This window comes from Falco peregrinus, chromosome 3, assembly GCF_023634155.1.
Source record: "Falco peregrinus isolate bFalPer1 chromosome 3, bFalPer1.pri, whole genome shotgun sequence".
In the NCBI taxonomy this organism is placed as follows: Eukaryota; Metazoa; Chordata; class Aves; order Falconiformes; family Falconidae; genus Falco; species Falco peregrinus.
In genome coordinates this window covers 78400094-78424340 of record NC_073723.1, presented here as the reverse complement: position 1 = coordinate 78424340, position 24247 = coordinate 78400094, and the positions used below count along the sequence as shown (strand labels likewise).

Below are 24247 nucleotides of genomic sequence, written 5' to 3'. Positions count from 1 at the left end.
GTAACCCAGTGAAGTCTACCAGGCTGCTTCCTGAAACCTGTTTGCAGGACCGGACCCATATGCCTGACTTTTTGCTGTGCTGTTCATATTTTTTTTTTTACTAGTTTTATAATTCTGTAAATTCATTCAGATAGAATAACACCCATTTAAGATTGAAATGTTTTAGTAATAGATTTGGAAGCATGGTACTTGGTATTTGCAGAAAGAGGTTTTTTTCATTGTTACATTTTTCCTTTAACACACACACACCCTCCCACACCCACACCCCGTCAGTACTGGTGGAAACCTAGGCAGTTCATTTACATTCTGAAAGACTTTTACAGTTAACTCTGACTAATATTTCTTCCTCATGACCACTTAAAATAATGTTTTATTCATTGGTGCAGGGGCAAGAATTAAATCTTTAGTTTCTAAGTACTAGCCAGTTTGCAAGTGGCTACTGGAAGCCAGAGAATATTGCTACTTCTGTCCCATGCAAGGACTTTAGAAATGAATGGCAGGAAATGTTTCAAATGTTGTTTAATTAGATCTGCACCAGGTACCCTGCTAATGTAATCAAATGTGGAGTTAATCTCCCTTTTATGTTTTTGTAAGGAAAGGAGCTTCATCTTTAAATTATAGTTTAAAGAAAAGAGGCATGGATGGGAGATGTGGAGGTCATTCAGGCAGCAGCAACTGAAGCAGAGCAACTCCCATTTGTGCTCAGCCAGATGTTCATGAGCTTTTGCCAACAGCTCAAAAGGCTGATGCTATATAAATTACTATATCCCAGGGACGAATTCAATGGGTGTGATGGAAGAGGAAGGGAGGATGATGGTACCCTGTCGGTCAGAGGTCAGGTGTAACACATGGGACTGAACCAAGCAATACTCAGCCAGTTCTGTGTTTTCTTTTATTGTTGTGGATTGAAAACACTCATTTTCCCTTAGAGAGCAGAAGTCAGTACCTTCACTAATAATATAAAGACCAATTATTATTTTCTTTAAAACATTCCTTTTCCCGTGTACTCAAGAGTTTAATACCCAATGACACTTAAGTCTGTGATGGTCGTCTTTGAAAATATAGAATCTCCCTTGAGAGCTACCAGTGCAGTGGCCTGATATAGTAAAGATCTTTAAAGGCTTCTCTTGCTTTCTGAAAAGATGCTGATGGCCAACTGTCTCCCTTCCACTGCCGTATTTGTACCAAATTCACCTTGAGAAATCCCTTTTCACCTAAAGTGAATTGTTTTCCTTTCCTTTCTAGAAAAGTAATTTTTACAAAAGTAAAAGCAAACAAACCCCCAGAGTAATAAATGATGGGTTTATTTTAGAACATGAAGCCTTCTCTTGATCCAAGTGCTGCTGTTGCAGGGAAGTAGGCACTTGTAAGTCTCCATCTCTCATGCATGTCTGTTTGTATCACAAGTCAGGTTATCTTTGATGCTCTGCCTGTAGAAAGAAGTGGTGAGCTAAGGGAATCTTTTCACCTTTCAAGAATATATACCTGCCTGTTATGATGTGAAGGGTGTTTGAACAAATGTTACTCTTGCTTCTTAACAGAAAGGTAAATAAAACTCAAGCCCATACCAGTACCTGGTTTTCTGTCAGATAGTTTCGAAATAGTTGATTCTGAATGTTTGAGGTGGGCAGTGCTGATACTTTTTAGTTTCTCGGGGTGACCTACAGCCTACAGATAAAAATCAGGGTTTCAAAGTTAGTGAAGTACCAATTTATCATCCCAAACTGTATTGCTTAATCGGTGGGAAGCCCATGGAGGGACAGAGTGCCTTTTCTTTCATAAAATAAAGAAATAAGCAGTGCCCTCTAGTGTTCCTTAACAGCAGAGGGAACCACCAGGAGAACTGTATATCATCTAGGTACCTGCAATCAAACCTGTTTCACAGCTGCAGAAGGAGCTCTTTATTTCTTGAAGAAAAGTAGTAAAAAAAGAACTGCAATACCATAGCTTATCAGGACATAACTGTCAGACACGCAGTCATTAATAGGTAGATACAGTCAGAAAGCTCAAACTCTCTGACCTGTTTCATCTTCTCTGATCTTGAAGGGTATGAGTGTAGTAGGTCTCCAACTTGTACCTGGGAAAGGATGGGAGGTGTGTTTCACCAAAGGGCCAGAGGCTCACGAAGTCTCAGGGAGGGGTGGAGCAGCGAGTGTTCCTGCCTGAAGTTCAGAGATTCAATTTCTGGCATAAAGCCATCCTGGTGTACATATTCAAGCGCATCTACAACACATTATAGCAAGACAGTGAGCAGGTAGGACAAGCTGAAAACTTTGGGCTGTCCTTGGAGCCCCTCAGAAGTTTTTGATTCGGGTGATAGTAGCAGGTTGGACTCCTGTCTCCAAGTTGTAGATATCACTTGTTTTAGTTGAAGACAACTCCGCCAGGGATGCACTATGGGAATTACAGTCAACTGTTTGCTTTAGCATGGAAGGCTATTTCTCAGTCTGCTTAAAAGAGCGCAACATTGTAAGTTGCTAATGTAAAACAGCAAGCATTGAAAAGCATTTGCTATCTTGTTTCTGAGTTGTCTTCACTCTGAAAACATTGCAAGCAAATGTGCCTTTCCCTCTCTGTTTTTTTAATTTGATTTTCTACTGTAGAAAAAGAGCTTATGACTGACTATTGTCTTTCAGTTTCTGCTGATATATTTTCATAGCCTTGGTTGCAGTCTGGGGCTTTTAGGAATGAGCCCCAAGGTCTCTGTGCCATTAAAGTTACTGTTGACAAACGGGTATTGTGTAAGGCCTTGAGAGCATCTTGCCAAGTGTCCCTGAGATGTAATCTGCTGTATACATTTATCACTTTCTGAAAAACAGCACACAGAAACACAACAAAAATACCGATGCAGTACCTTGGCTTAAGCAGGCTTTCGTGCCCTGGGGGAGATTCACCCTGGACTATGGTTTCCTAAATGAAAACATTTTCTGATGTGGCATGACTCCAAGGAGTGACCATCTCACTTTCCTCCTTGGGTTAAGCTCCGTGAATGTTTCTGATGGCTACCAGCACTGTAAGAAGTGGGTGCCAAGACTTATATAGATGGTCAGTATATTGCCGTGTGTAAGAGCATCAGGTGAAGAGGTTAGGAACTTGTATTTCTGAGCTGATTCAACAAGAGCAGCTGCACATGAGGAGGGATCTGCGAATGTACATTGTCTCTGTGGAGCTTGCTCCACCCTGGTAGGAGATGTCAGAAATGAGATGATTTACCTGGGCTGTTGCTTCTCAAAAGGGGTGTCAGACAAGCTGAAACGTTTGTGATACACACTGCTGTCTTGCTGCCACTGCTGTTTCCAAACTGGATGGTTCCAGTAGTTGTTGATTCTTCCGCTCTAATGATAGACCCTTTTTTGAGCTGCAGTTAATAACTTCTGTCTTCTGCTACATGCCAGCAGGAAAGGCATTGTTTGTGCTGATTGCCAAGGATGCCGTCACACTCTGTGACACAACCAAGAATAAAAATGTTCAGCATTGTTCCTCTGAGATGTACCAAAAATCTGCATGCACCAATGAAAGCAGCCAGTGTTACGGTATCATAACAGTGGTTCGTTAGGACTTTACCATGGGCTGGGATGATGATTGTTCCTATTTAAGACCCAGACCAACAGATGGCATTTGTTAGGACGCTGATATTTATGTACAAAGTTGCCAGCATTTTAAGAAATGGTGCCTCTCTTGATTAAGATGATAATGTACTGCCTTGTTTGGAGACATTCTGCTTGTAATGATGCTGGTGAATTATGAATAGAGGGAAATTAGTAATAACAAGTGCCAGATGAGGGTATCTTTCAAAGAGGAGTATTTTGTGTAATATGGCATGTAAAGTTGACGGACTGGGTCTTAAAAGACCTTTATTATTCTTTAAGCTTTCCTGACAAAATTACTCTATCCTGCCAAGAAATGTAGTTTCACATGCCAGTGTGTTTTTAAGCGAGAGTAATTAAAGTATGCCTCTAAGTTTATGGCTTGAAGTGAAATCTGTTCCTCCAATGTTTTGTCAGGAATCTATAAACAGTGCAAGGAAGGAGACAACTTATAACAACAATAGTTTTGCCAAATCTACACATTCTGCCTTTGAAATCAGAGGCAATTAGGGATGACTAAAACTACTTTCAAAGTTGTTTTTTTTTTTTAAAGTGTGAGTTTTGCCGAAGTTTTACTTCACATTTTTCCTTTGGTTGAAGATGACTGTTGGGAATAAGAAATGTTTTTTTTTACATTAAAACCTGCCGCCTTTGATTGAAGTAAAAAATGATTACTGGGTTGTAAATGCATTGAAGCTTCAAATGCTAGGCCCTTTTTTGTAACTTCCTGAGAGATGGAAATAAAATTTAATTTTATTTTGTAGTGTAAAGTAGTAATTAAAAGAGAACTAGTCAAGAGGAAGTAAGAAATAAAAATTTGGAGTTTGAAATTTCATTCTCTCATAAGAATACTCTGTCTCCATGAGCATTTTATCTCATGAGCTGCTGGCTGCTGTCCATTGCAGAGAAGGTCCTTTCATGATGATCTGTGGGTGACACAAAGTGCGTCATGGGAGCTGACTGTGAAGATTTGATTTTCCTTTGTAATTGTCCTCAGATTGCATTAGTGTAAGAAAATTCAGTTTAGGACTGCAGAAATGTTGCATAACGTCTCTGTCAGGTACGCCAAATGTAGTAGACCAGGAAGACTGGAAGAGCATGCCCTCTGCTGCATCCATGCATAGTCACAAGTCACTTTCAAATACACAATAATAAACTTAAAATGTACTGTCCAAAACTTCTTCCAAAGGAGCAAATGTTGTGGCAGGGTTCAGAAAGATAGAAAAGTTATTTTGTCATCTTTAAATTATTTCTATGAGTATGTATTAGTAGGGGAATAAATGAAGTAATATGTTTCAGTATTGGATGATGAAAAGAAGGCTTCTGCTTCATTTAGAAAAAGATCAAGATCAGTTTTCATGAGAATAAAACACTGTTTTGAATTATGCTTAGAACAGACTGTCCGACTATTTCTGGTATTAACGTTGATTGCCATTGCAGAAAGGATTTAACAATAGAAAGATGAGAACATGAGAAAAGAATGTCTAGAGGGAAGGCAGTCAAGGATGGGATTCAGTGGCTCTAGCTTTGATAACAAAAGCAAAGGGTGCTCTTAGTTGAGACTTTTGAGACTAATCTGGTACTTTCAGTAAACCTTAAATTTATCTTAATGCAGAAAGAGCAGTTTTTCTAGCCATTCTCAAAAATTCCTCAGAGCATTGTTTCTCACTGATCTTGTTAAAGGCATTGTAAATTTACCTGGGAGATCTCATCCAAAATTATGGATGACTAAACCCTGAATTTACTTGCGTTTTTTAAATGAACGAGTATATATATATATATATAAATAAATAAATATATAAAAATAATAAAGCTTTATTTAACAGCAGTCTACATAATTGGAAATAGGAATTATGACATTTCCACTCTAACTCTTTTGAAATCAGTACTGTATTTTTACCATGTTTTCAGTTTTATTTATATTGAATTTTTTTCTGTTGTCTTTTTTTTTTCCCCCCCAGAAAAACTTTACAATTCCAATGGACGGGAGCTGAGACGGGCACTTTTCTCCTTGAAACAAATATTTCAGGTGAGCATATAATGGCTGCCCATTCTGTGATTTTTACATGATTTTTTTTTAATGTAGGGAATAACTTACAGTTTCTGGCAAAAGAGAATTTTAAGACTTTATTTGTAATGTGCAATTAGCCAATTGCTTCTTAGGTCTTTTCTCTTTATGGTCTGCAAGCCTTCCCCTGTTCCTTCAGTCTTTCAGAAGGCAGGACCAGATGTGGAATAATGGTAGAGTTAGTTGTTGGAACCTGCCAGAAAATTAGAAAATGGGGACTTTTAGATGGAAACTTAGGCTGCTTGTTAGACAGTGGCATACTTCTGTATTGGGAAGACTGGGAGGCAGGTGTGAAAATAGAAAACCATGGGTTGAAGTGATGGTCCAACATTAGCCAAATAATTGACAAGTAAACTATGCTTAAGCCACATCAAAAACTGGAAAAGTATGTGAGAGACATGGGACAGATCTGATGAGGAACCAAGATGTAGAAGGAGACCTCTGAAGGTGTTAGAATTTAGAGTGAGTTTAGAGGAAATTATTTACTGATTAGCCAAAAGGATGCTTTGTAGAGCTGAGGAGGTAATGGTAGCGACTGCTCAGTTTAAGGAAAGGCATGGATTTGAATGTGAGTGTTCATTATGGAAAAGGCCTGAAATCAACAGGATTCTGTGGGGAAATAGCCAATGCGATAGGCAAGTGATGTGGATGATAAAAAAGTTAATTGAATAGAAAAGCATGGATTTTAGGTTGGTTTTACTGGGTAAGGAGAAGGACTTTGGAAAGTTGCAGGACTGGAAGGAAACTTCTTGCAGAGAACAGGTCAGGAAAAATGAAAAGAAAATGTTCGTGTGAACTAGAGCATACTGCCAATGTGATCCTAAAATGGAATACAGGATGACACATTCCATTTCTATCAGTAAATATAAGTGAACTTAATAAGAAAAGCACCTTTTTACTTTACTAACAGGTCCAAATGGAGGATGACAACCTATGTTTTACAGCTACAACATGTAGGTGCAAGTGTTTCACGCTGTTAGTTTAGTATTTTTTGCTTTGTTTTAAACAGACATTTATTTTTAGGAAGAATAACAAAGTTATGCAAATTTCCAAAACACATAATGCTTTTTGCAGATTTCAAAGTTGAGCATTCAGAATTTAGAAAATGCCAGAATGAAGATATTTCTGAAGACTAGAAGTAGATTGTGAAGGGTGAACCATTTATTGGAAAATTTTGGTAATTGAAGGTGTCTTCTGGGTAAAAAAAAAAAAGTACCATGAATTTTGAAACTTTTGGACAATGAAAGAGTTCCAGCTCCAAAACAGTCTGGTCATCTCATGGCAACAGATTGGGAGAGCCATTGTCTCTTCAAGGCATTCCCAGGGAAAGACCAAGTGAATGATGGAAGCTGAGTTTTCCTGTGAGCTTGTCAAGCAGATGGACTGTGTGCTCAGAGGAAATTAGGCAGGTTTCCAAGAGCCTTCTTTGTTTCTTCTCTTTTTGTTCATCTCAACTGTTTCTGGGAAGTAGTTGTATTTCTCTGAATTTATGTATTCCACAGGTTAATCTGGGCACTTGGGCATATTTAGCAATAAACACTAAGTCTCTCTTCCCACCCATGCCATACCTCCCATTCCTTCCGTGATGACTTTTCCCAGTTTGGGTATTCACAAATATTCTCCTCCATGTATCTTATTTGAAGTCTAGTAGGTGTTTCTGAGCACATAGTGCTCTGTGCTTTCCGTGAACACACCAGTAAGATCTGTCTTCCAGCTGATTTACATAGAAATGTGTTTTAAATATTTATCCTATTAAATGTAATTGGAGTTGACTAGGTTGAAGAGGAATGAGAGAAAGGGGAAAAGCGATGCGCACAAACCCATATCAATGTGTGAATTTAGTTTTTAAGTGAAGCCTGTCTGACAGTTTCAGAATATAATTTTCCTCGAAGAATTCAACTTCCCTGCTTCCTAATATATATGGTACGGAAAGGACTTTGGGAATTATCTGTTACCACTTTAAGTAGCTACTTCTGGTAGAACGGTGGATGTTTGTTAAACAAATGTACCCTTCTAAAAATCTTCTTATACTCTCAAAATACAGGTTTTCATTAGTGGATAATTGAGAGAAATTTTCCTCAGGCTGGAGAGTGTTCATATCATATGCTTAAATACTTGAAGCAGTACACTTCAAACTGTAAAATGAGACCCTGTATGATTTAAGCATCTGTGTTCACCTTTCAACTTCGATGTCATTGGCAACAGTTACCGTCATTGCTAAGGGCAACTCTTGAATATCATTTTAGTTTATCTCATAATGAACCATGAGTCAGTGTAAGATGATTTTTATATCTGTTTTAGAAAGAAAAGCTGTTTCAGTTTTTTAGTAAAGAAAAATACAAGTTAAGATATATTGTAGAACAAACAGTATTGCCCAAAAGGTCATACTTGGTTTATTTTTTTTTGTCGATGACATTAAAGTGTGTCAGTATTAGAAAACTATCATTATGTTAAAAGGTAAGTTTTTTAAAATATATTTTTCAACATAAATACTCATTTGATTTTGTATCTTATTATATTTAGTATTTTAAATTCCTTAAGAGTATAATATTTTGGAAGAAAAATGTTGAGTTCAAAACCAGTCTTTATTTTAATTCTAACAAATTTTCAGAGTGTTATGGAGACTTCATCATGTCTTTAAGTGCCAAGACAGTTCATACCATCATGTTTTTATAATCATTTCATCATAGCTGAGTTAATTTGGCACAATTCTGGGTCCCTATCATTTTTATTTTAGGGAGTTTCAAGGTAACGCGCAGTCTTTTATTTGCATTAAGTGGGAACAGGCCCAAGTTTTACATCAAATAGAAATTCCAAATAGTCAGAGCTCTTGGTTTTTCACGCGAGGCCTCAGCAAAGCTTAGCAGTGTTTGGCAAAAGCAATGCCTTTGTTTCAGATTTTAAATGAAAGATTCATTTGACAAGTACAAGCTTGGAATTTCTCTTTGGTTTCTTCTGATGGGCTGTTTTTGGCAAAATGATAAAGGTTGTGCGGAGTATTTTTCTTTAACGGTAACGTTATTCTGTTCCTGTCATTCATTCTGAAGGGTTAAGATAGCCACACTCATCATCTTTTGCTGGACTGTGCTGCAGTATTCTTCTGATTTACCAGTATGCTTTTTGATGAACAAATTTACAGAGTAAGGAGACTAATGTTCAGACCAGAAGTATATGAAGCACTTGACCTTAAAAGTACTGAAAAAAGATACACAGATATAACTGACAACCTGTTGGAGTACAGTTTAGCTCCCTTTGAATGTATTTTCTGACAAACTTCTGAGCTGCCTAGCTGTTGCGTTTATCAGAGATTCATGAATTTTGTGCAGAGTCCTAAAACTCCCAAAGGCATCTAGGGCAGAATCCAGCTGAACATGGCGCTTATAAAGTCAGGGCTGAAAAACATTCTTGCATTTCCTGATTGTGATGTTGTAAGAGATACAAAAATACAGCTGCTTAAAACATTTAATTCAGTATCAATCTTAAAAAGCAGAAAAATTGGGTACAAGCACTATAATATATATATAAATAGTACTGTGCAATTTATTTGATATTAAAAAAAATATTTATCAAGACCTCTGATACAACTAGATGTAATATAAAGCAAGCATGTTTTAGAACCTATAAACGAAAGATGTTTTAGAACCTATAAACAAAACTGTGCCCTGTAGTTGCAAATCATTACAAACCATAGTTTCAAATCGTGCTGATTGCATCATTTCAAAATATGAAACAACTGGATAAGAATATGGTGGTGTAAGAAAAATAAGGAAGCTATAAAGCATGTTTCAAGTCTGTTGAAATCTATAATAATATGTAAATCTGTTTTTTAAAGTTTTGGAAAATATTTTTAATCTATCAATGCATTAGGTTTTCTAGACAGCAGACCTAAAGGATATATTTTAAAGTGTTGAGGAAAAAAGCCAGTTTTCATTTAGGACTGTTTTCCCCACTGTTATTTAACAAATGCAGGATATCTCCTATTATTTTTCCTGAGGAGCCTATATTCCTATTTTGTGTTCTGATCAGAATATCAAGGGATGCAGTTACAAAATTCTCTTACAGAATTTTCTTCTATTGTTAAGAAATTCATTAATCATTGAACAATTGAGCTTTGTGTAAAACATCACAAAGAACAGCTATGTAGGGGCCCTGGAAACATTAACTAGAAGGTGTTTGGATAGACACAGCCTTATCAGTGACTGAAATCAAATGTCACACACTTCAGTGTCTAAGGAGTCATCAATCATCCTTAGGAGAGCAGAAGGAGTATTCTGTGTTTGCCTCATTGATCTCAAGGAAGGAGGCTGCTCCTTCCCCTCTTGCAAGCATGACTGATGACTCCTGAGGGTTTGAAGCTATGTGACGCTTGATTTAGGGGCTGCTGTCATCACTTGTGAGGCAGGCTGCCACCTCTCCCCTTTAAAAGCCCTCTTGGAAGGGTTCTTGAGTCATGAAAAAGAGAAACCTTAATTTCTTTCAAAAATCAAATTCACCATAGTTCTGCATAGCAGCTTACGTTATCTGTTTAACACTATTTTACAAAGGATATGTCTCATTACTGTTTAGAGATTATAGATAAAATACATATAACATGTTAAATGTCAAAATCAGTTTCTCAATTTCAGTGGCAAAAAGGCTGTCGTATTCATGCCTAGACAATGTTATGGGTTGAGGTCTAAACAGTTCTTAATGTGACGATAAAATGTGAACTACTTCGGCCACAAAGGTAACCTAAAAACCTGGAAAGCCACCATTATTCCTTCTCTAATCTGCACGAATCTTGGAACTGGAACAGGAAACCTTCTTTTGTGTGGAGCCTATCTGCTTTAGCTTCCTCAGGTATGTAACACAATGCAAATGTTTGATCTGTTGCTTAGCTGCCATGAAGAATGCTCCTGGTAGGGTCTGGTCAAGGCAACTTTTCTAGTAATTTTTAATTCTTCTATTAACTGAGAGGAAAAGCCATTGTATTGATGCACCTGCTGTCTACTGAAGGTGCAAAGGATGAAATTCTGTCCCAGCAAGTCAATGGCATAAAACATCTTTAGTCTTAGTGTTATTTTTACCTGGTGGTTGAGTGTATACAGGTAAAAGTATTGTGGTAAACAGGCAGAGGCAGCGACAGCAAATCTTTTTATGTTTGTTTCCTGCTAAATGTTTTGTCTTCATAGGGGGAGGCAACCAAAGCTTTTCTGGCTAATAATTTGTATAGATTAATCTGATATTGAGGTGTGACTTATTTTTGCTTGCTTGCTTCTTGCACTTACAGGTGAAAAAAGTTATCTGGGGGAAAAGATCCTGTAATTATCTGTGCCTTCATTAACTGAAATAATAAAATACTGGAAACAGAAAGTTACTTCCACATGGTTCAACTTGCTGAAATAGTAGCAGAGTTTCTTTTCCATGTCCTTTCTTTCAACCTGAAAGGCGGAATGCATCGGCTTATTGCTCTGTACAACCCAAAGAGGTAGCCCACCATTGTCAGTGGTAGAACTTGATGGTAACTCTGGAACCTTTCTTATGTGAACGTGGCATCGTGGAACTGCAAGTTAGGTGCAGTGAGAGCAGTAGAAGCAAGCATTATAGTGTCACAGTGAGATGGCTTTCTACCTGCAGCTCCCTCATCTGATATAGGAATCAGGAAGGTTAGTTAAAGTGGTGATGTTAATGACCAATGTCACTGAAGAAGCAAAACACCATGTTCAGAGAAAAGAGGAAACAGAGCTTTCTTGGAGAAGATGGTGAATATCAGGCAGGATCACAATGATTTGACCTTGGTAACTGAAGCAAGCAGACTTAAAATAAGAACTGAAGTGCAGCATGGGAGCAACTTTGCTGTGCAGGCTAAGAACCCTTCCCTCTCTAAATTTTGTCTTTAATCGACTTAAGCTACGAGTGATTCTTTGGAGGTCTTGGTTACATCCACTGAAAATACTTTTGTTTTCATCTTAGAGGTGCACACTTCTGTTTCCTTCATTATATGTATGTGCCAATCAATCGTGTGTTTTACAGAATGATTATCTATCAGAAAAGTTTAAACATGATAGACATGTAGGCTGATTTTTCTCCTTGGTCTTCTAAGAATTTGGTGTATATATCCAAAAGGAAGAAAACTCTTTATGAAGGGAAATGCAAAATCTTAAAGGAGCAGTTCTTCATTCATATACAAATAAGTTGCATCTACTAAGGAAGAAAAAGTAATAAATGAATGGGAAATGGGTGGTAATAAATGATGTATTGGACCTTGATAAAATAATACAGTTATGAGCTAAAAGTTTTTGGGTTTAAATTTATCCTTTTCTTATGGATGCTCAATAGGAAAGAGCAATTATTCAAAGAAGTTACTTTAATTTCACTAGACAAGTTTGTTTGTTTGTTTTTTAAAAAGGGAAAACATAAGAGATTGCTAAGAAAGTTTAAACATTTAAATCCTTTTATAAATGCATGCAATATTTGTTGTCTATCTTCTACCACAGTTTTTCTTCTGGGTTTTTTTGGGTGTTTTTATTGGTTTTTTTTCTGGAACTTGATGCTATAAACATACCTTAACTGTGTCTAATAAACACTGATTTGACTCTGAGGAATCTCAACAAATCTAATCAAGCAGGATTTGATACTTGTCTACTACTTATTTCCTCAAGATTTTTTTTTCATATGCTGCAGGACAGCTACTGGGATACCTACATGGTTAATGCTGGGTAGATTGGGTATCTGCACACCTGTCATTTGAGGAATTTGAGAAAGACTTTGAGAAGTCTTTGCATTACTGAAAAGTTATTTATATGAATGTCTTGTTTCAAGTTTTATATATTTGTAAAAATGTGAATAGCTGAAAAAAAGATGTTTTAACGTCTTATGGGTTAGAGTACTTCCCAGTATTCTCAAGCTTGAAGAAATCCTGTCTGTAAGAGAATTGCATATGTGTATCAAGATATAAAATACTGGTTAATTTTTCACTTTTTTTAATTTTCAAAGTAATGTTAACTATTAAAACATTTATTTTGCCCCCATGTATTCTTTCAACTATCCAAAAGAATCTGCAGAAAGGCTTGCAATTTAAAGTGTGTCCCTATGTGAAGGAGGTGTGAAATAATAACTGTTGCAGCTTTTCTGTTTTGCTAACAAGAAACACTGACAAATACTGTATTTGTTTTGCTGGTATTTTTAGCACAATACAAAATGTGTTCTTGAGAAACAGCATTTTTTTTATTTATTTCCTGGACTTGAGGGTATTTCGGAGGGGAGACTACAGGGAATTAATGACTGTAAAGCAAACACTTCGGGGTGAATTTCTGTATCTATTTATTGGTACCAAGGTGGAAATCAATAATAAGTAAGTGTGGTCTGTATTTGAAATGTTTTCAACTTGGAAAGAAAAAAAATACATTATTTTTTTAATACTTAAGTTGTGTAGCGTTATCATTAGCTGGCATCGATGTGCTTAAAAGGCTGGCAAAAAAAAATTGCTGGCATTTGGTGATTGCTGCTTAGGCAGCTTGTCTCATGGCAAGGATGTGCAACAGAATTGATACTTAAGGGTGAATTGTCTTTGTAATCATCACTTGAAGCCCAACTTTGCATTGCAGGCTGCTTAAATATATTACCTCACTGAAAGTAAAAGGGGGATGGTCATTTCCATGTATTGTTGCAAAATGTTGCTCCATGTAAATAGATGGGAGAATAGGAAAAAAGAGAACAATGTAAAAATACTGATGTCTTTATATCATGTTATGGTCACTCTTCTACACAGATGTACATGTGACGAGTTGGGAAGGTGTAAAGGGTGGGGGAGGGAAGCGAATAAGGAGTGTGGCGTCAGCACGAAGTTGTGCAGGGAAAACCGTGGAGGGCAGAGGAGCGGAAGCTGTGGCACAGCTGGTGAGGGCCGTAAAGCGACTGAAGTCTATTTGAAATCGACAGAGGTAGCAAGGGGAAGGAAGTTCCATTGAAGGACAAACTGGCTGCTTGGTCCCTGTCAAACCCGTCACCACTAAAATGCTTCTGCCACTGCCTCAGTTACCTCTAGCAGCTGACTGCAGTTTTATGAACATCCCAGTCCAGGGCACCCATGTTCTAGATGTGCTGGTGGGATCCTGGGGGAAGGAAAACAGCAACTGCACTTGCCTAGCACCCGTATCTTGGGATAGTTTCTGAGTTGCCAAGTGTCAGGGAATGAAAAGACTTGTTTGAAGAGATGGACTCTTTGTCACAGAAGACTCTCTTCTGCTGCCCCAGAGAGCTGTATTTGGTTCATCTTCTAAAAGTAGTGTCCTGGCTCAAAGTCGAGCTGAGATTGCATGGCTTAATGCAAGATTTGCCTGCTTAAGCACTGGCTCATCCGGTCCATACATAGAATTGTGTTGTAGCTGCTTAAATAATTTAGGTTGAACTGGCAATACTATCCTGAGGGACTCATAGGGCTTAAGTTTATGTATGTTTGTGTGTGTGTGTGTGTATATGTGCATGTGTGTGTTTTTGGAATGATTTCTTTGTAGATTTGCTTGCAATAGATGACTTGGATTTTAAAATGGACTGAAATAAACAGTGACAATTGAATTAGATAGTATCAGGCACTTCTGGATTGGCAATCTAGTATTTTAATTATATGAATAATTATGGAGTCCATAGAACAGAACTATAGTTTAAAGTGTGGGAAAGTAACTATAAATTATATCTTGGCAGTCTATGCTCCTTCAATCACTTCCTGACTATGTTTACTCAGTTTTCAAGCCAAAATGAGTTTTTCTAACTGCAAACATTGCAAGCCAATCTTGATCTATAAAATGCAACCTGTTGCTTAAGCCAGTAAAAAAGCTGGACTCCAGAAACGATCTGGGATTTCTGTTTCTAATAAAGCCACGGCATAACTCTTTTATTACTACATCATTGTAGTCTTGTCAATGGGAGTAATTATTTTGCTGGTAACCGTAGCAGATGTGATGCATACTGAAGGCAGGTAGCGATAGTTAAAAATATTCTTCTGGAGACTTTATTTAATTGTATTTCTAATGTAGACTCAGATCACAGACCTAGGTAGCTGAAAGGAAGGCTGAGAGGAATTGGCTGTTAGTTTTCTGTTGCCACAGGGACAAAGCATCATATAAGCATTTGAAATTATACGGGGAACCTGTGGACATGAAGGATGTCAGGTAATGAAAATGCATTCTGGTCATAAACCTGGACTGCCACATTGCTACTGCTACCCAGGGCAGTCAGGTTAGGAACCAAGCTATGGGGTTCTTTGGGTTTTTTGGTTATTTTTTTGTATACATGAGGGTTTGCCAGAGCCAGACCAGAGGATGCTTGGGAAAGAAGATCAGTAGAATTCTATTCTCCGTGTACTATTAGGAGTAGGAAGAGTGGGACAAGCACCTACCCATCATTGATGCTGTTGCTAACAGAAACCTGGATTTTATCATTCTGCCTTTATTCACTTAGTAATAGAGGAGATTTTTCAAGTATATTGGGCAGTAGTCCTGCATTTTACTGTCTTGTAGTGGAGCGCCAGATTTCTTGTCATCTGAGATTTATGCCAGCAAAAGCCTGCAGTCACACATGGTTTGCTCTTTGACCTGCTTCCTCCTTCCTCCCTTTCCTCAGCAGTCAGCTGCTGTCCCTCCGCCTCTAATTTACATCCCCAAATGAATGAAGCTTAATCCTCCTAAAACCAGCTGAACTTTGTGATCCTATCTTGACTAAAAGGAAAAGGGTGAAAAAAAAAAAAAAAGTCACTTCTAAAGTGGATGACCATCATTTATATTTGGGGGCGGACTTTCTGTAAGTGCACTGGCATTTTGGTGATGATGTATTTTTCCTTGTTTTATTTTTTTTTTCATATTGAGCTTAATCATCTGGGATTTCTGTTTCAGTTCTGCCTCCTTGCTGTGTAGCGTCTACTTTTGGCAAGGGAATCTGAGGAAGAGGAGTTTCCAAGGAGACCCTGCTGTGATGTATGAATGTGGAGTGGGGGCAGCACATTTTCCCAATACTATTTCGTAGATAAGCATAGCAATGAGTGAAAATTTCTATAGCTCCCCCTCTTATAAAAGTAGTGATTGTTACTTCAGGAGCCAGGCAGTGTCTGAACGAGCTGTGCTCTGTCTGCCTATAGGACTCTGTACTGGTGTGCTGCCAGCATCTTGTCCCACAAGAATTCAGGCAGCGGGGGAGGATGCTCCTTCTTTTTCAATCTGGTAGAGTTTGCATTTCTCCTTTTATGCTACGTTGCACAGTGAATTGGCAATGTAAATCATGTCTTTTGCCTAGGTGAATTATCACAATGTTAAAATATGAATGCAGTGTATCTTTGCGAAGTTACCATTTTTGGTCTACAGACAAAATCAGAGCTGGCCTGAGAATCAGAGCTTAAATCTCTCTTTATAGGAATGTTGTAGAGTAACAGAGCAGAGAGGGAAGCTCTTCCTCAGATAGAAGGTGAGGTGCATCAACCACTGGAGCTCAGCGTGAATGCAGTCCCCTCCTGTAAGCCCATAGGCAAAACTTAGCCAGAAGATTCTCAGGGCTATGGCTGGTACCCCAGCTGCCTGTGCTGCTCTCAATTCTAGGCTGGATTGCAGCAACTTTTACATTTTGGAAAGTTTGGTCAGTACTGAATGTGATTGCTGGCTCACTCAGAAACACGTCATGTAGAGAGCACAGGCTGGGGAACCCCATGGTTCTTTATTTAAGGAAATGAACATTATAAAGTGTGTGCAAGATTTAACTTTGTTACAAAAACAGGAGAGAGTTGTACAGTGCAGGATTAAATATGGGAATGCTCAAGCAACCAGAAACAATGGGATATCTTATGAAAGGAAAGTTAAAAAAAACATTAAAATGAGGTTCTCTTTGGTGGAAATCTCATAGACTAGCATCTTGCTATGATTCCTCAGAAAGACAGTATTCTGCACAGCTGTTAGCCACGTAAGGGAGAAATATGTATGCACATATCCAAATGTGAATATTCAGTTACTAATCCAGTTTCCTCAAATACTTGGAAAGGAGCTTTCAGCAGTATTTGTTAGCTTAAAAAAAAAATATCATAAAAATCTCCCTTTGAGAAACTGTGTTCCAAAACCTTGATTCTTATTAGGAAGCAAAGCAACTTTTTTTTTTTTTTTTTTTTTTTTTGTGGCATAAGAATAATCATGCTTTGTGTAAAAGTTCTCAAACATATGGCCTGCAGAAATAACAGGCTTCAGAAAGATTTATCTTTAACAGTATGTAAACAATTTATCTTTGCACGTGGAAGCTGCACATCAGATAAGATGCATTCTTGCAAAGTGCCATTTCTTGAAAAAAAGTCCTCAGTCTCTCCCTTCAGATAAGACCCCACAAAACTGTGTTAGAGAATATATCAAGTGGCACAGAGACAGGAGAGTGGGTAGGAGAGAAGGGAATCCTGCCTGCACTTATTCTGCTATGGCACAGGAGCGTACTGTGTAGACTGCTTGATCACAGGGTTGTGAGGTCTTGTTAATAGCTAGGCTGAGTTATGGAGATGGAAGTATGATTTATGCATTTTGTCAACCACATAAGCAAGCTTTAAACTCACCAGCTTGAATATAATTAATGTCTTTTTCATTATACATTGGACAAAAATAGAACTCTACTAGAAAGCAACATACATTATCTTGTTTTTAATTCCTCTAAGATGCCTAAAGCAATGAAGAGACATGATCTATACCAAGTCTGTGAATGAACACGTAAAATAGAGTTATCTGACAAGGCTAGCAGTATCTTTTCAGAAAGACTTTTAAGTAGCCAGCCTTTGTGTCACAGCACAATCTTTATGGTTGCAGGAGCTTAGCAGGAAGCTTAGAGAGCTTTGCCTGTGTTTTCCTGCTTTTCTCATCAGTGCCTTAATGCCTGCTGATTAAGGGGTCATAAATCTTTGGGATATTAGCAGAGGAGTCCATTTCCATAGCAAATGACAACCTTTCCCTGCCTCCTTTTAACTGTTATCACACACATGCGGCAGCTACTTGTACATATCATTGTCACACACACACCATATATTCTATACAATGAATGCTCTCTTCCTGGAAACCTGAACCTCTTACCACTGCTAGAGAGTAGCCTTTACTCTTGAGGTCATCTAACTTGGCAAGTCAGTGAGTTAATGGGTCTGAAAAGATTATCCTAGACCAAAATCGATGTAAACATTATCCTTTCAATGTGGAACGTATGGGCTTGAATGCCTTTCATCTTTCTCTGCACATTCCAGATGTTTGCTTCTTTCCTCTCATCGTGTATACATGATGGGATAGATAACATACCGAGTTCAGATTTATGTCTAGAACATGATGTGTTTGTACTCTGCTTCATTACACCTTCTTTTTCCCTTTTATTTGGGAAAGAAGTACCTTAAAAGCCTTTTTTTTTAATTCAGGTTTGATTTGTATATTCAGTGCTTTCCAAAAGCAGTCTGGTTAGACTCCCTCATCCTCTTCATTTCCTCTGCTGTTCCCCTGCAATATATCTCCTTTCAGTCAAGGGTGACTCTGTGCTGCAGTGGTTTACTCCTTCGGCTCCTTTGAAAAAGTTCCAGAAGGCAGATCTCAGAATTTGCTTTGGAAAAGTCCTTGGTTGTTTTTTGTTTTTTGGGTTTTGTTTGTTTGTTTGTTTGTTTGTTTGTTTGTTTAAAAATCACTAACATTAAACAGATCTTTAGCATGGGGTATTTTGAGAATTAAATGCTAATTTTTCCCCAGGTGATACTCTAATATGCATTCACTATTTAAGACTATGGGAAACATCTTAAAGTTATAATAGATATTTCAGGTTTTGTCTTTCACTAAATGGCAACAGCCCTTAATGGCTATGTGCTGTTAAAATTTTTGTTTTCTTTTTGTGTTCAACTTGAAGGTCTTTGAAGCTGAACTACTGTTAACTTCTCTAGCATGGGGACAAATTTTTTTGGTATTATGGGATGTTTTTTATTTTTCCCAAACAAGTGTGTTATGTCTAGTGACAAACATCAGATTCCACAGACCAGTTTTTCCTCCTTTTTTCCTGTTTCTCCAGTCTTTGGGTTATTTGACTGTGATTCAATACAGAATAGATTTTTTCCTTTTCCCCTCAACTCAAGGATGATGCAAAAAAAATTAATGCAAAATCAAAATGTCTACTAAAGTGTCAATAAAGGGATTTAAAGAAAAAGGGAGTGTATCCTGAGCTAGGACGCCATTACCATCTGAAAAAATAATTTTGATTATTTCACTCAGTAGTTTATGTTGTTATGTATCTTGTTTCTCTTAAATTAAACAATGGTGTTGTCAATTAAAAGATGCATCTATTTGTCATCAGATATGTATAAAAAATATTTTGGAGGATGTTTTCCCCACAACTTTCTCATTTCTGCACTATGCTACCAATTTATTTTAGTTTTTTCTGAATTCTGTGTACTCTTGTCCTTTCTGCCCTTTGCCCTTGCTTCCACCACTGCACACTTTAGGTAGGGGAAAAGGGCAACCTTCTCTCTTTAGTAGCAGGGAATTTTTAACTATTGACCTTGTCATACAGAGTAACTTACTTTCTATGCATGCAAAGTCCTTGTGAATTACCATGGCATGTAGCTTTAGTTTACCTGAACCCTGACTATACTGCTGAGTTGACAAATTCCAGGGATATGTTCCTCTCTCTTTGAGTTTTATGAGAAACAAGATGCAAAATTCTTGAAGAAGAGGAGATTAATCGAATTTCTTTGAGTTAAAAACACCATATACAAAGGGATGTATGGGAGGGAGCAGATGCTTGGCAGCCAGGGAGGAGGCTCCTCTGTGGTCCCTGGGTGCGGTTCTGCCCCCCTTCACTGCTGGAGGTGGCTCTCCATCATGCAAGACGATCTTGAATTTTGCTTGCTATCCGGTGTGATTTGGATCTGTATATTGCATGCATGAGTATTTGTTTATGTATTTATTTTCAGTTGCTTGATTCTAAATCAAGTGCCCCAAGTTCAGGGGGAATGAGCCTGAGAGATGCCTTTGATCATCCAAAAGCATTTTGTCTTGGGTCCTTTTCTTACCTTTCCAGGACTCCAGTTGTTGTAAAACAACTGTCCTGGAAGTTCACCATGTGAATTTTGGCATTGCTGCACAAATTAACTTTAGATAAATTGTTTGAGAATTAAGAGTTCAGTCCTCTGACTGGTGGCATTTGGGAAGGGGTTTGTTGGAGGCCACTGGTGAGGATGGGAGAGGCAGACATCCACATACCCTGGCTGACTGTGCCCTTTCCTACGCTCCTGGCCCATGCATTGGGATGTGCTCTTTAGGTTGGCAGCTTGGCCAAACAGACAGCAGCCTCGGTGCCAGCCAAAGGTCCCCTGCTGTAAAGATGTCCTTTAGCTGCTCAGTGTGAACAGCCACCTTAATTCTTCAGTTCTCTTCTGGAATGGCAAAGGGAATTCCCTGGTGGGCTGCAGTGGAGGGGGATCTGTGTATGCACCTTTAAAACAGTTACGTACAACGGAGGAAACCAGGATGTAATTAGCACTGTGTGTATTAGCAGGTGGATTGTGAGTGTACTCTTCCTCTACTAGTAATCCCACCATATTTTGAGTATGGCAAATGGATAGAGGAAATTTGTTGTCTTCATAAAACTGTGTTTCTGTCTGTAATGCCCTGGTCTGACATGGGAGTTTGTAAACTTCCTAGCTCTTCAGAAAGTGTTATCAAGGTGTTTATCTATCAACAGAAAAAAATAGCACCCTCAAAAAATGGAACAGTGAGACTTGAGACTGAGAAACAAATAAAATTTTTAGCTCAAGTGTGCACAGCAGTGGATTGTATCTTCATATTTTGGGGTTTGTAATACACTTTTGCAAAGATATGGGGAATGCTTGTATAATTTCTCCTTATATACTTTTTGGCAATAAATCAACTCTTATCATGATAATTCAGTTTCTCTATACATGACTATAATACATCTTGAAATTATTTTCATAAATTTGACCGTCTAAGACATTAACCAGATTTTATTGTTCATAATTTCTACATTTCTCATGAATTGCTAAATCGCCTTACAGTTTTAAATATCACATTTGGTCAAGCCTTTAAGATTTATGTAACTTAGCTCTGGTGAAAGAAGGAAATTCAAAAGTAGTAAACTGTCAGGCTGAAAGAAATTTGCAGTAAGTGAATTGTCACACTAAAAGGAGCTTGATTGTTTTATTTCCATTGGCAGTTTTCTAAGTACTTGCAGTGAATTCAGAAAGCAGTCTCGACAAAACTATCTGCTGCCTGGATCTTGGCTTCTCAGGGCTGTGTTATTGGAAAGCTGAAAATTTATAACTAATACTGTTGTCTATGAAAACATATGTTAAAAATACTTAGAAGAAGGATTTGGCAACTCTGATTGTCCATGGAAAAATTATCTTCCATTAATATTTTAAGTTGGTTTTGTGCCTAATTTGTATGGCTAATTCAGTAACTGTTTTTAATTAAGCTTTTAGCAGCCTCCTGTTTGTGTACATGAGCTTTCTATAAGAGGAGAAGGCAAGCTTTAGATAACAGTGGTTTATAGTCCCTTGATATAATGTTATGATGCACGTAGTGCTCAGCGAGGCCCTCCTTTCCCTGCTATCACATGTAGCTGTGATAGGGGGTCATTCTGCTGCACTCTGCTGTGTAAAGGACTGATGGCTGAAAACAAGTGAGCCTCATTAACAAGTATAAACTCCATGAAATACTAAAGAGTGTTTTCTCTTATTTGCCCTGTTCTTCATTGCAATGTGGAATATTATCTATTAGTGGTCTTATATTCAACACTACACTTTCCCACTCTAAATATAATGAATTGATATTAAGATAACGAATATAATATTATGTTGCAAGAAACACCAGTTTTAAAGTTTTGCACTTAAAATAATTAAACTGGAGTTACGCTAAGGCATAGAGATGGCCTTCTCCTGTTGATCCTGACACTTCAAGGCTTTCAGGATGTCTGTTTGTGATATGATGAGACTATAGTATTGGGGAGAATGCCTGCAAGCCTTTAATGAAAAAATCAAAAGTCCTTTTACTGATTTTAATCTTCCATACTTAAAGGTAAAAGCTTGTTCTTTCTTGCTTTGCATTGATGTATCTAATTCTGATTTTAAAATTCAGATTTCTTGTTTTGGTCTTCTACAAAACAACTTTCATACCAACTTGCTTACATTATCTGAAACATAAAGTCAATGTTGCAGGAATGCATTTAGTTTTACATTATGATATATCCTGTTTCTTTGTCATTCAAAATTCTAACGCAGCTTTTGCTTTCTCCTGTGGCAGGATGACAAGGACTTGGTTCATGAGTTTGTTGTTGCTGAAGGTCTGACTTGCTTAATCAAAGTGGGAGCAGAGGCTGACCAGAATTATCAGAACTACATCCTGAGAGGTAAAGGAAATGTATCAAAAAGTTGTTTTAATAGCTCTGAAGCTCTCACGTGTCTGCTGCAACTTGTCATATTAAGTGTTTCAGAACATATTTCTCAGTTTGATACCAATTCTTGCATTATGCAGGAAAATTAAAGGGGGGTTAATGCTCACTGCTGAGCAGGATGAATAGTAAAATGTAAATATTGATAGTCCTTCCATTGTGCAGCTTTTCATGTAGATTATACTGAAAATCTATAATTCTAAGCAAAGGCATTCTAAAACTTTCACTGTATAATTTTAAATGTCAAAGGGCACAGAGCAAAATAACTTCTTGGAGTGTGATTAGTAGCTATTGAATAAACAGTGAGACGGTCATATCTTAAGGTCGGTTGGCTGGAAACAATTTTGAGCTATCTGATATTTTGGATTTGTACAGGTAATCAGAGGTTTGCAGTCTGTTCTTGGCACTTAAAAGATAACTTGCAAAGGTAGGTTTTGGAGAGCGATGTGGAAAAGGTGTGTAACTGGATTAGAAAGCTGGTTTACTGTATTGTGGCCCAAATGAACGCCTGTGATTTTTCATCTAACCTGAAAAACAAGGTTGCAAATTCAGAGAGTACCTTCAGTATTTCAAGAGGTTATGAACAAGGGCAGAACTGTCATGCCAAGGGATCTTTGCTGCTGGATGATCTCACAGGAAATAGAGAGCACTAATGAGTGCATAGTTGTGGTGGATTGCTCATTTGAATTTTCTTAGACTGACAGATATAGCTGTCTTTAAAAATGTCACTTTGATGTACTTAGCTGCCAAAACTGAAACTGCAAATTGAGGAGTAAACAAATATAAAAGGAGAATGATTTTATAAGATCCAGAAATGCTACCTTATAGAAAGCAAGAATGCAAATAGTAAGTGTGGGCTTTATGCGAAGAACTTGAAAACCAGACTGCAAAAACACCAGCTTTTGGGGGTATAAAAGAAACAAAACCAGAAATTAAGTTTTACGTCAGTAGTTGTGCAGTGAAATAATTGTACTTGAATAGTAGCTTGTATGTACTCAAAAGTTAAAGACTATTAACCACAATGAAACTAGACAAGCTGCAGAAACATGTGAAAGAGAAAAGACTGTCTTTACAGCTGAAAAAGAAGTTTTTTGGAGAAAACTGGCCATAGATGCTCTCAGAAAATTCAGATTGGAAGCAAAATATAGATGCTGTATAGGACAGTCTGGCCTGTAGCCTAGGAACTTATTCCTTTTTCAGCTCAGCATTGATGTAAGTGTGTCTGGATGATGTCTTTGTCCTTCAGCTTTTTGCAGCAAGATATTAAACAATCAAAACAAGGAGGTCAGATAGGTGTTTACCCTACCTGAGCGGTGTAGCGTAAATGGCCTCATAATCCAAACACTGGATAGCCCTGAAGCGCTTCTGCTCCAGTGTCAAATAAGGTCCAGGGCACTGACCCTCACAGGTGACAGAATGATCAGCTGATACCAGACAAATCAGTCACGTTTGAGTGATCTTAGCATGTATTGCATGTACCTTCATCTTACTGAGATCTCATTTTGACATTATCTATATATGTACTGGGAAGAATTAAACTCCCTTCCACATTGATTGTTTTTTTCTTTTCTTTCTTTCCCTTTCTTTTTTTTAAAATAAGAATAAAATATTATCTGTATTACTAGGATGTACCCTAATGCATCCAGAATTCAGGGAGATCACAGTGGTGTCTTTGCTGCTGTGGCTTCTCTAGCTTTCAAGAGCTTGGTGTCCATGGTCTGGTTAGATATTTTCCACTGAATTCAATAAGTGCTAAACAGAGCCATAGTGCCAATGTCCACGGTGTCATATTAAGGAAACTGCAAGCTCTTCTTGTTCCATCTTTATGGATAAGTGATCATAGCTTGTTCAAAATAAATAAAAAACAAACAAAAAACCAACATAAAGTAACCATGCATTATTTATGGCATAAAGTATGCCATAAAGCTAAAAACCTTTCTTTAAGAAGATGCTTTTAGGGATTGGTACCTTCTGAAATCAGGTCTTTTTTTTCCCCTGCTTTGCTGATGTGTGAAGCTGAAGTTTCTCTCTGGGTAGTGTATCCTAGCATCTCTTAGAATAATACGATTTTTCTGTGTGATGTGGGTTTTATTTCTGAAACTAAATCGGTCTTGATTGTCTTTCAAAGTTCAAAGCTTGTTACAACTCCAAGATTATGTCAGCTGGTGTG

The 24247-nt window shown here is 37.7% G+C and overlaps 1 protein-coding gene across 4 annotated transcripts in view; it reads left to right on the top strand.

Annotated features, from left to right (window-relative positions):
• FHOD3 (formin homology 2 domain containing 3) overlaps positions 1–24247 on the top strand; it is a 417107-nt gene that overhangs the window by 183112 nt on the left and 209748 nt on the right. For all 4 annotated transcript variants that reach the window (XM_055800337.1, XM_055800338.1, XM_055800336.1 and 1 more), the window contains exons 4-5: positions 5549–5616; positions 21930–22035. In XM_055800337.1, the coding sequence (XP_055656312.1) occupies positions 5549–5616; positions 21930–22035 (174 nt within the window). The remainder of the gene's footprint in view (positions 1–5548; positions 5617–21929; positions 22036–24247) is intronic.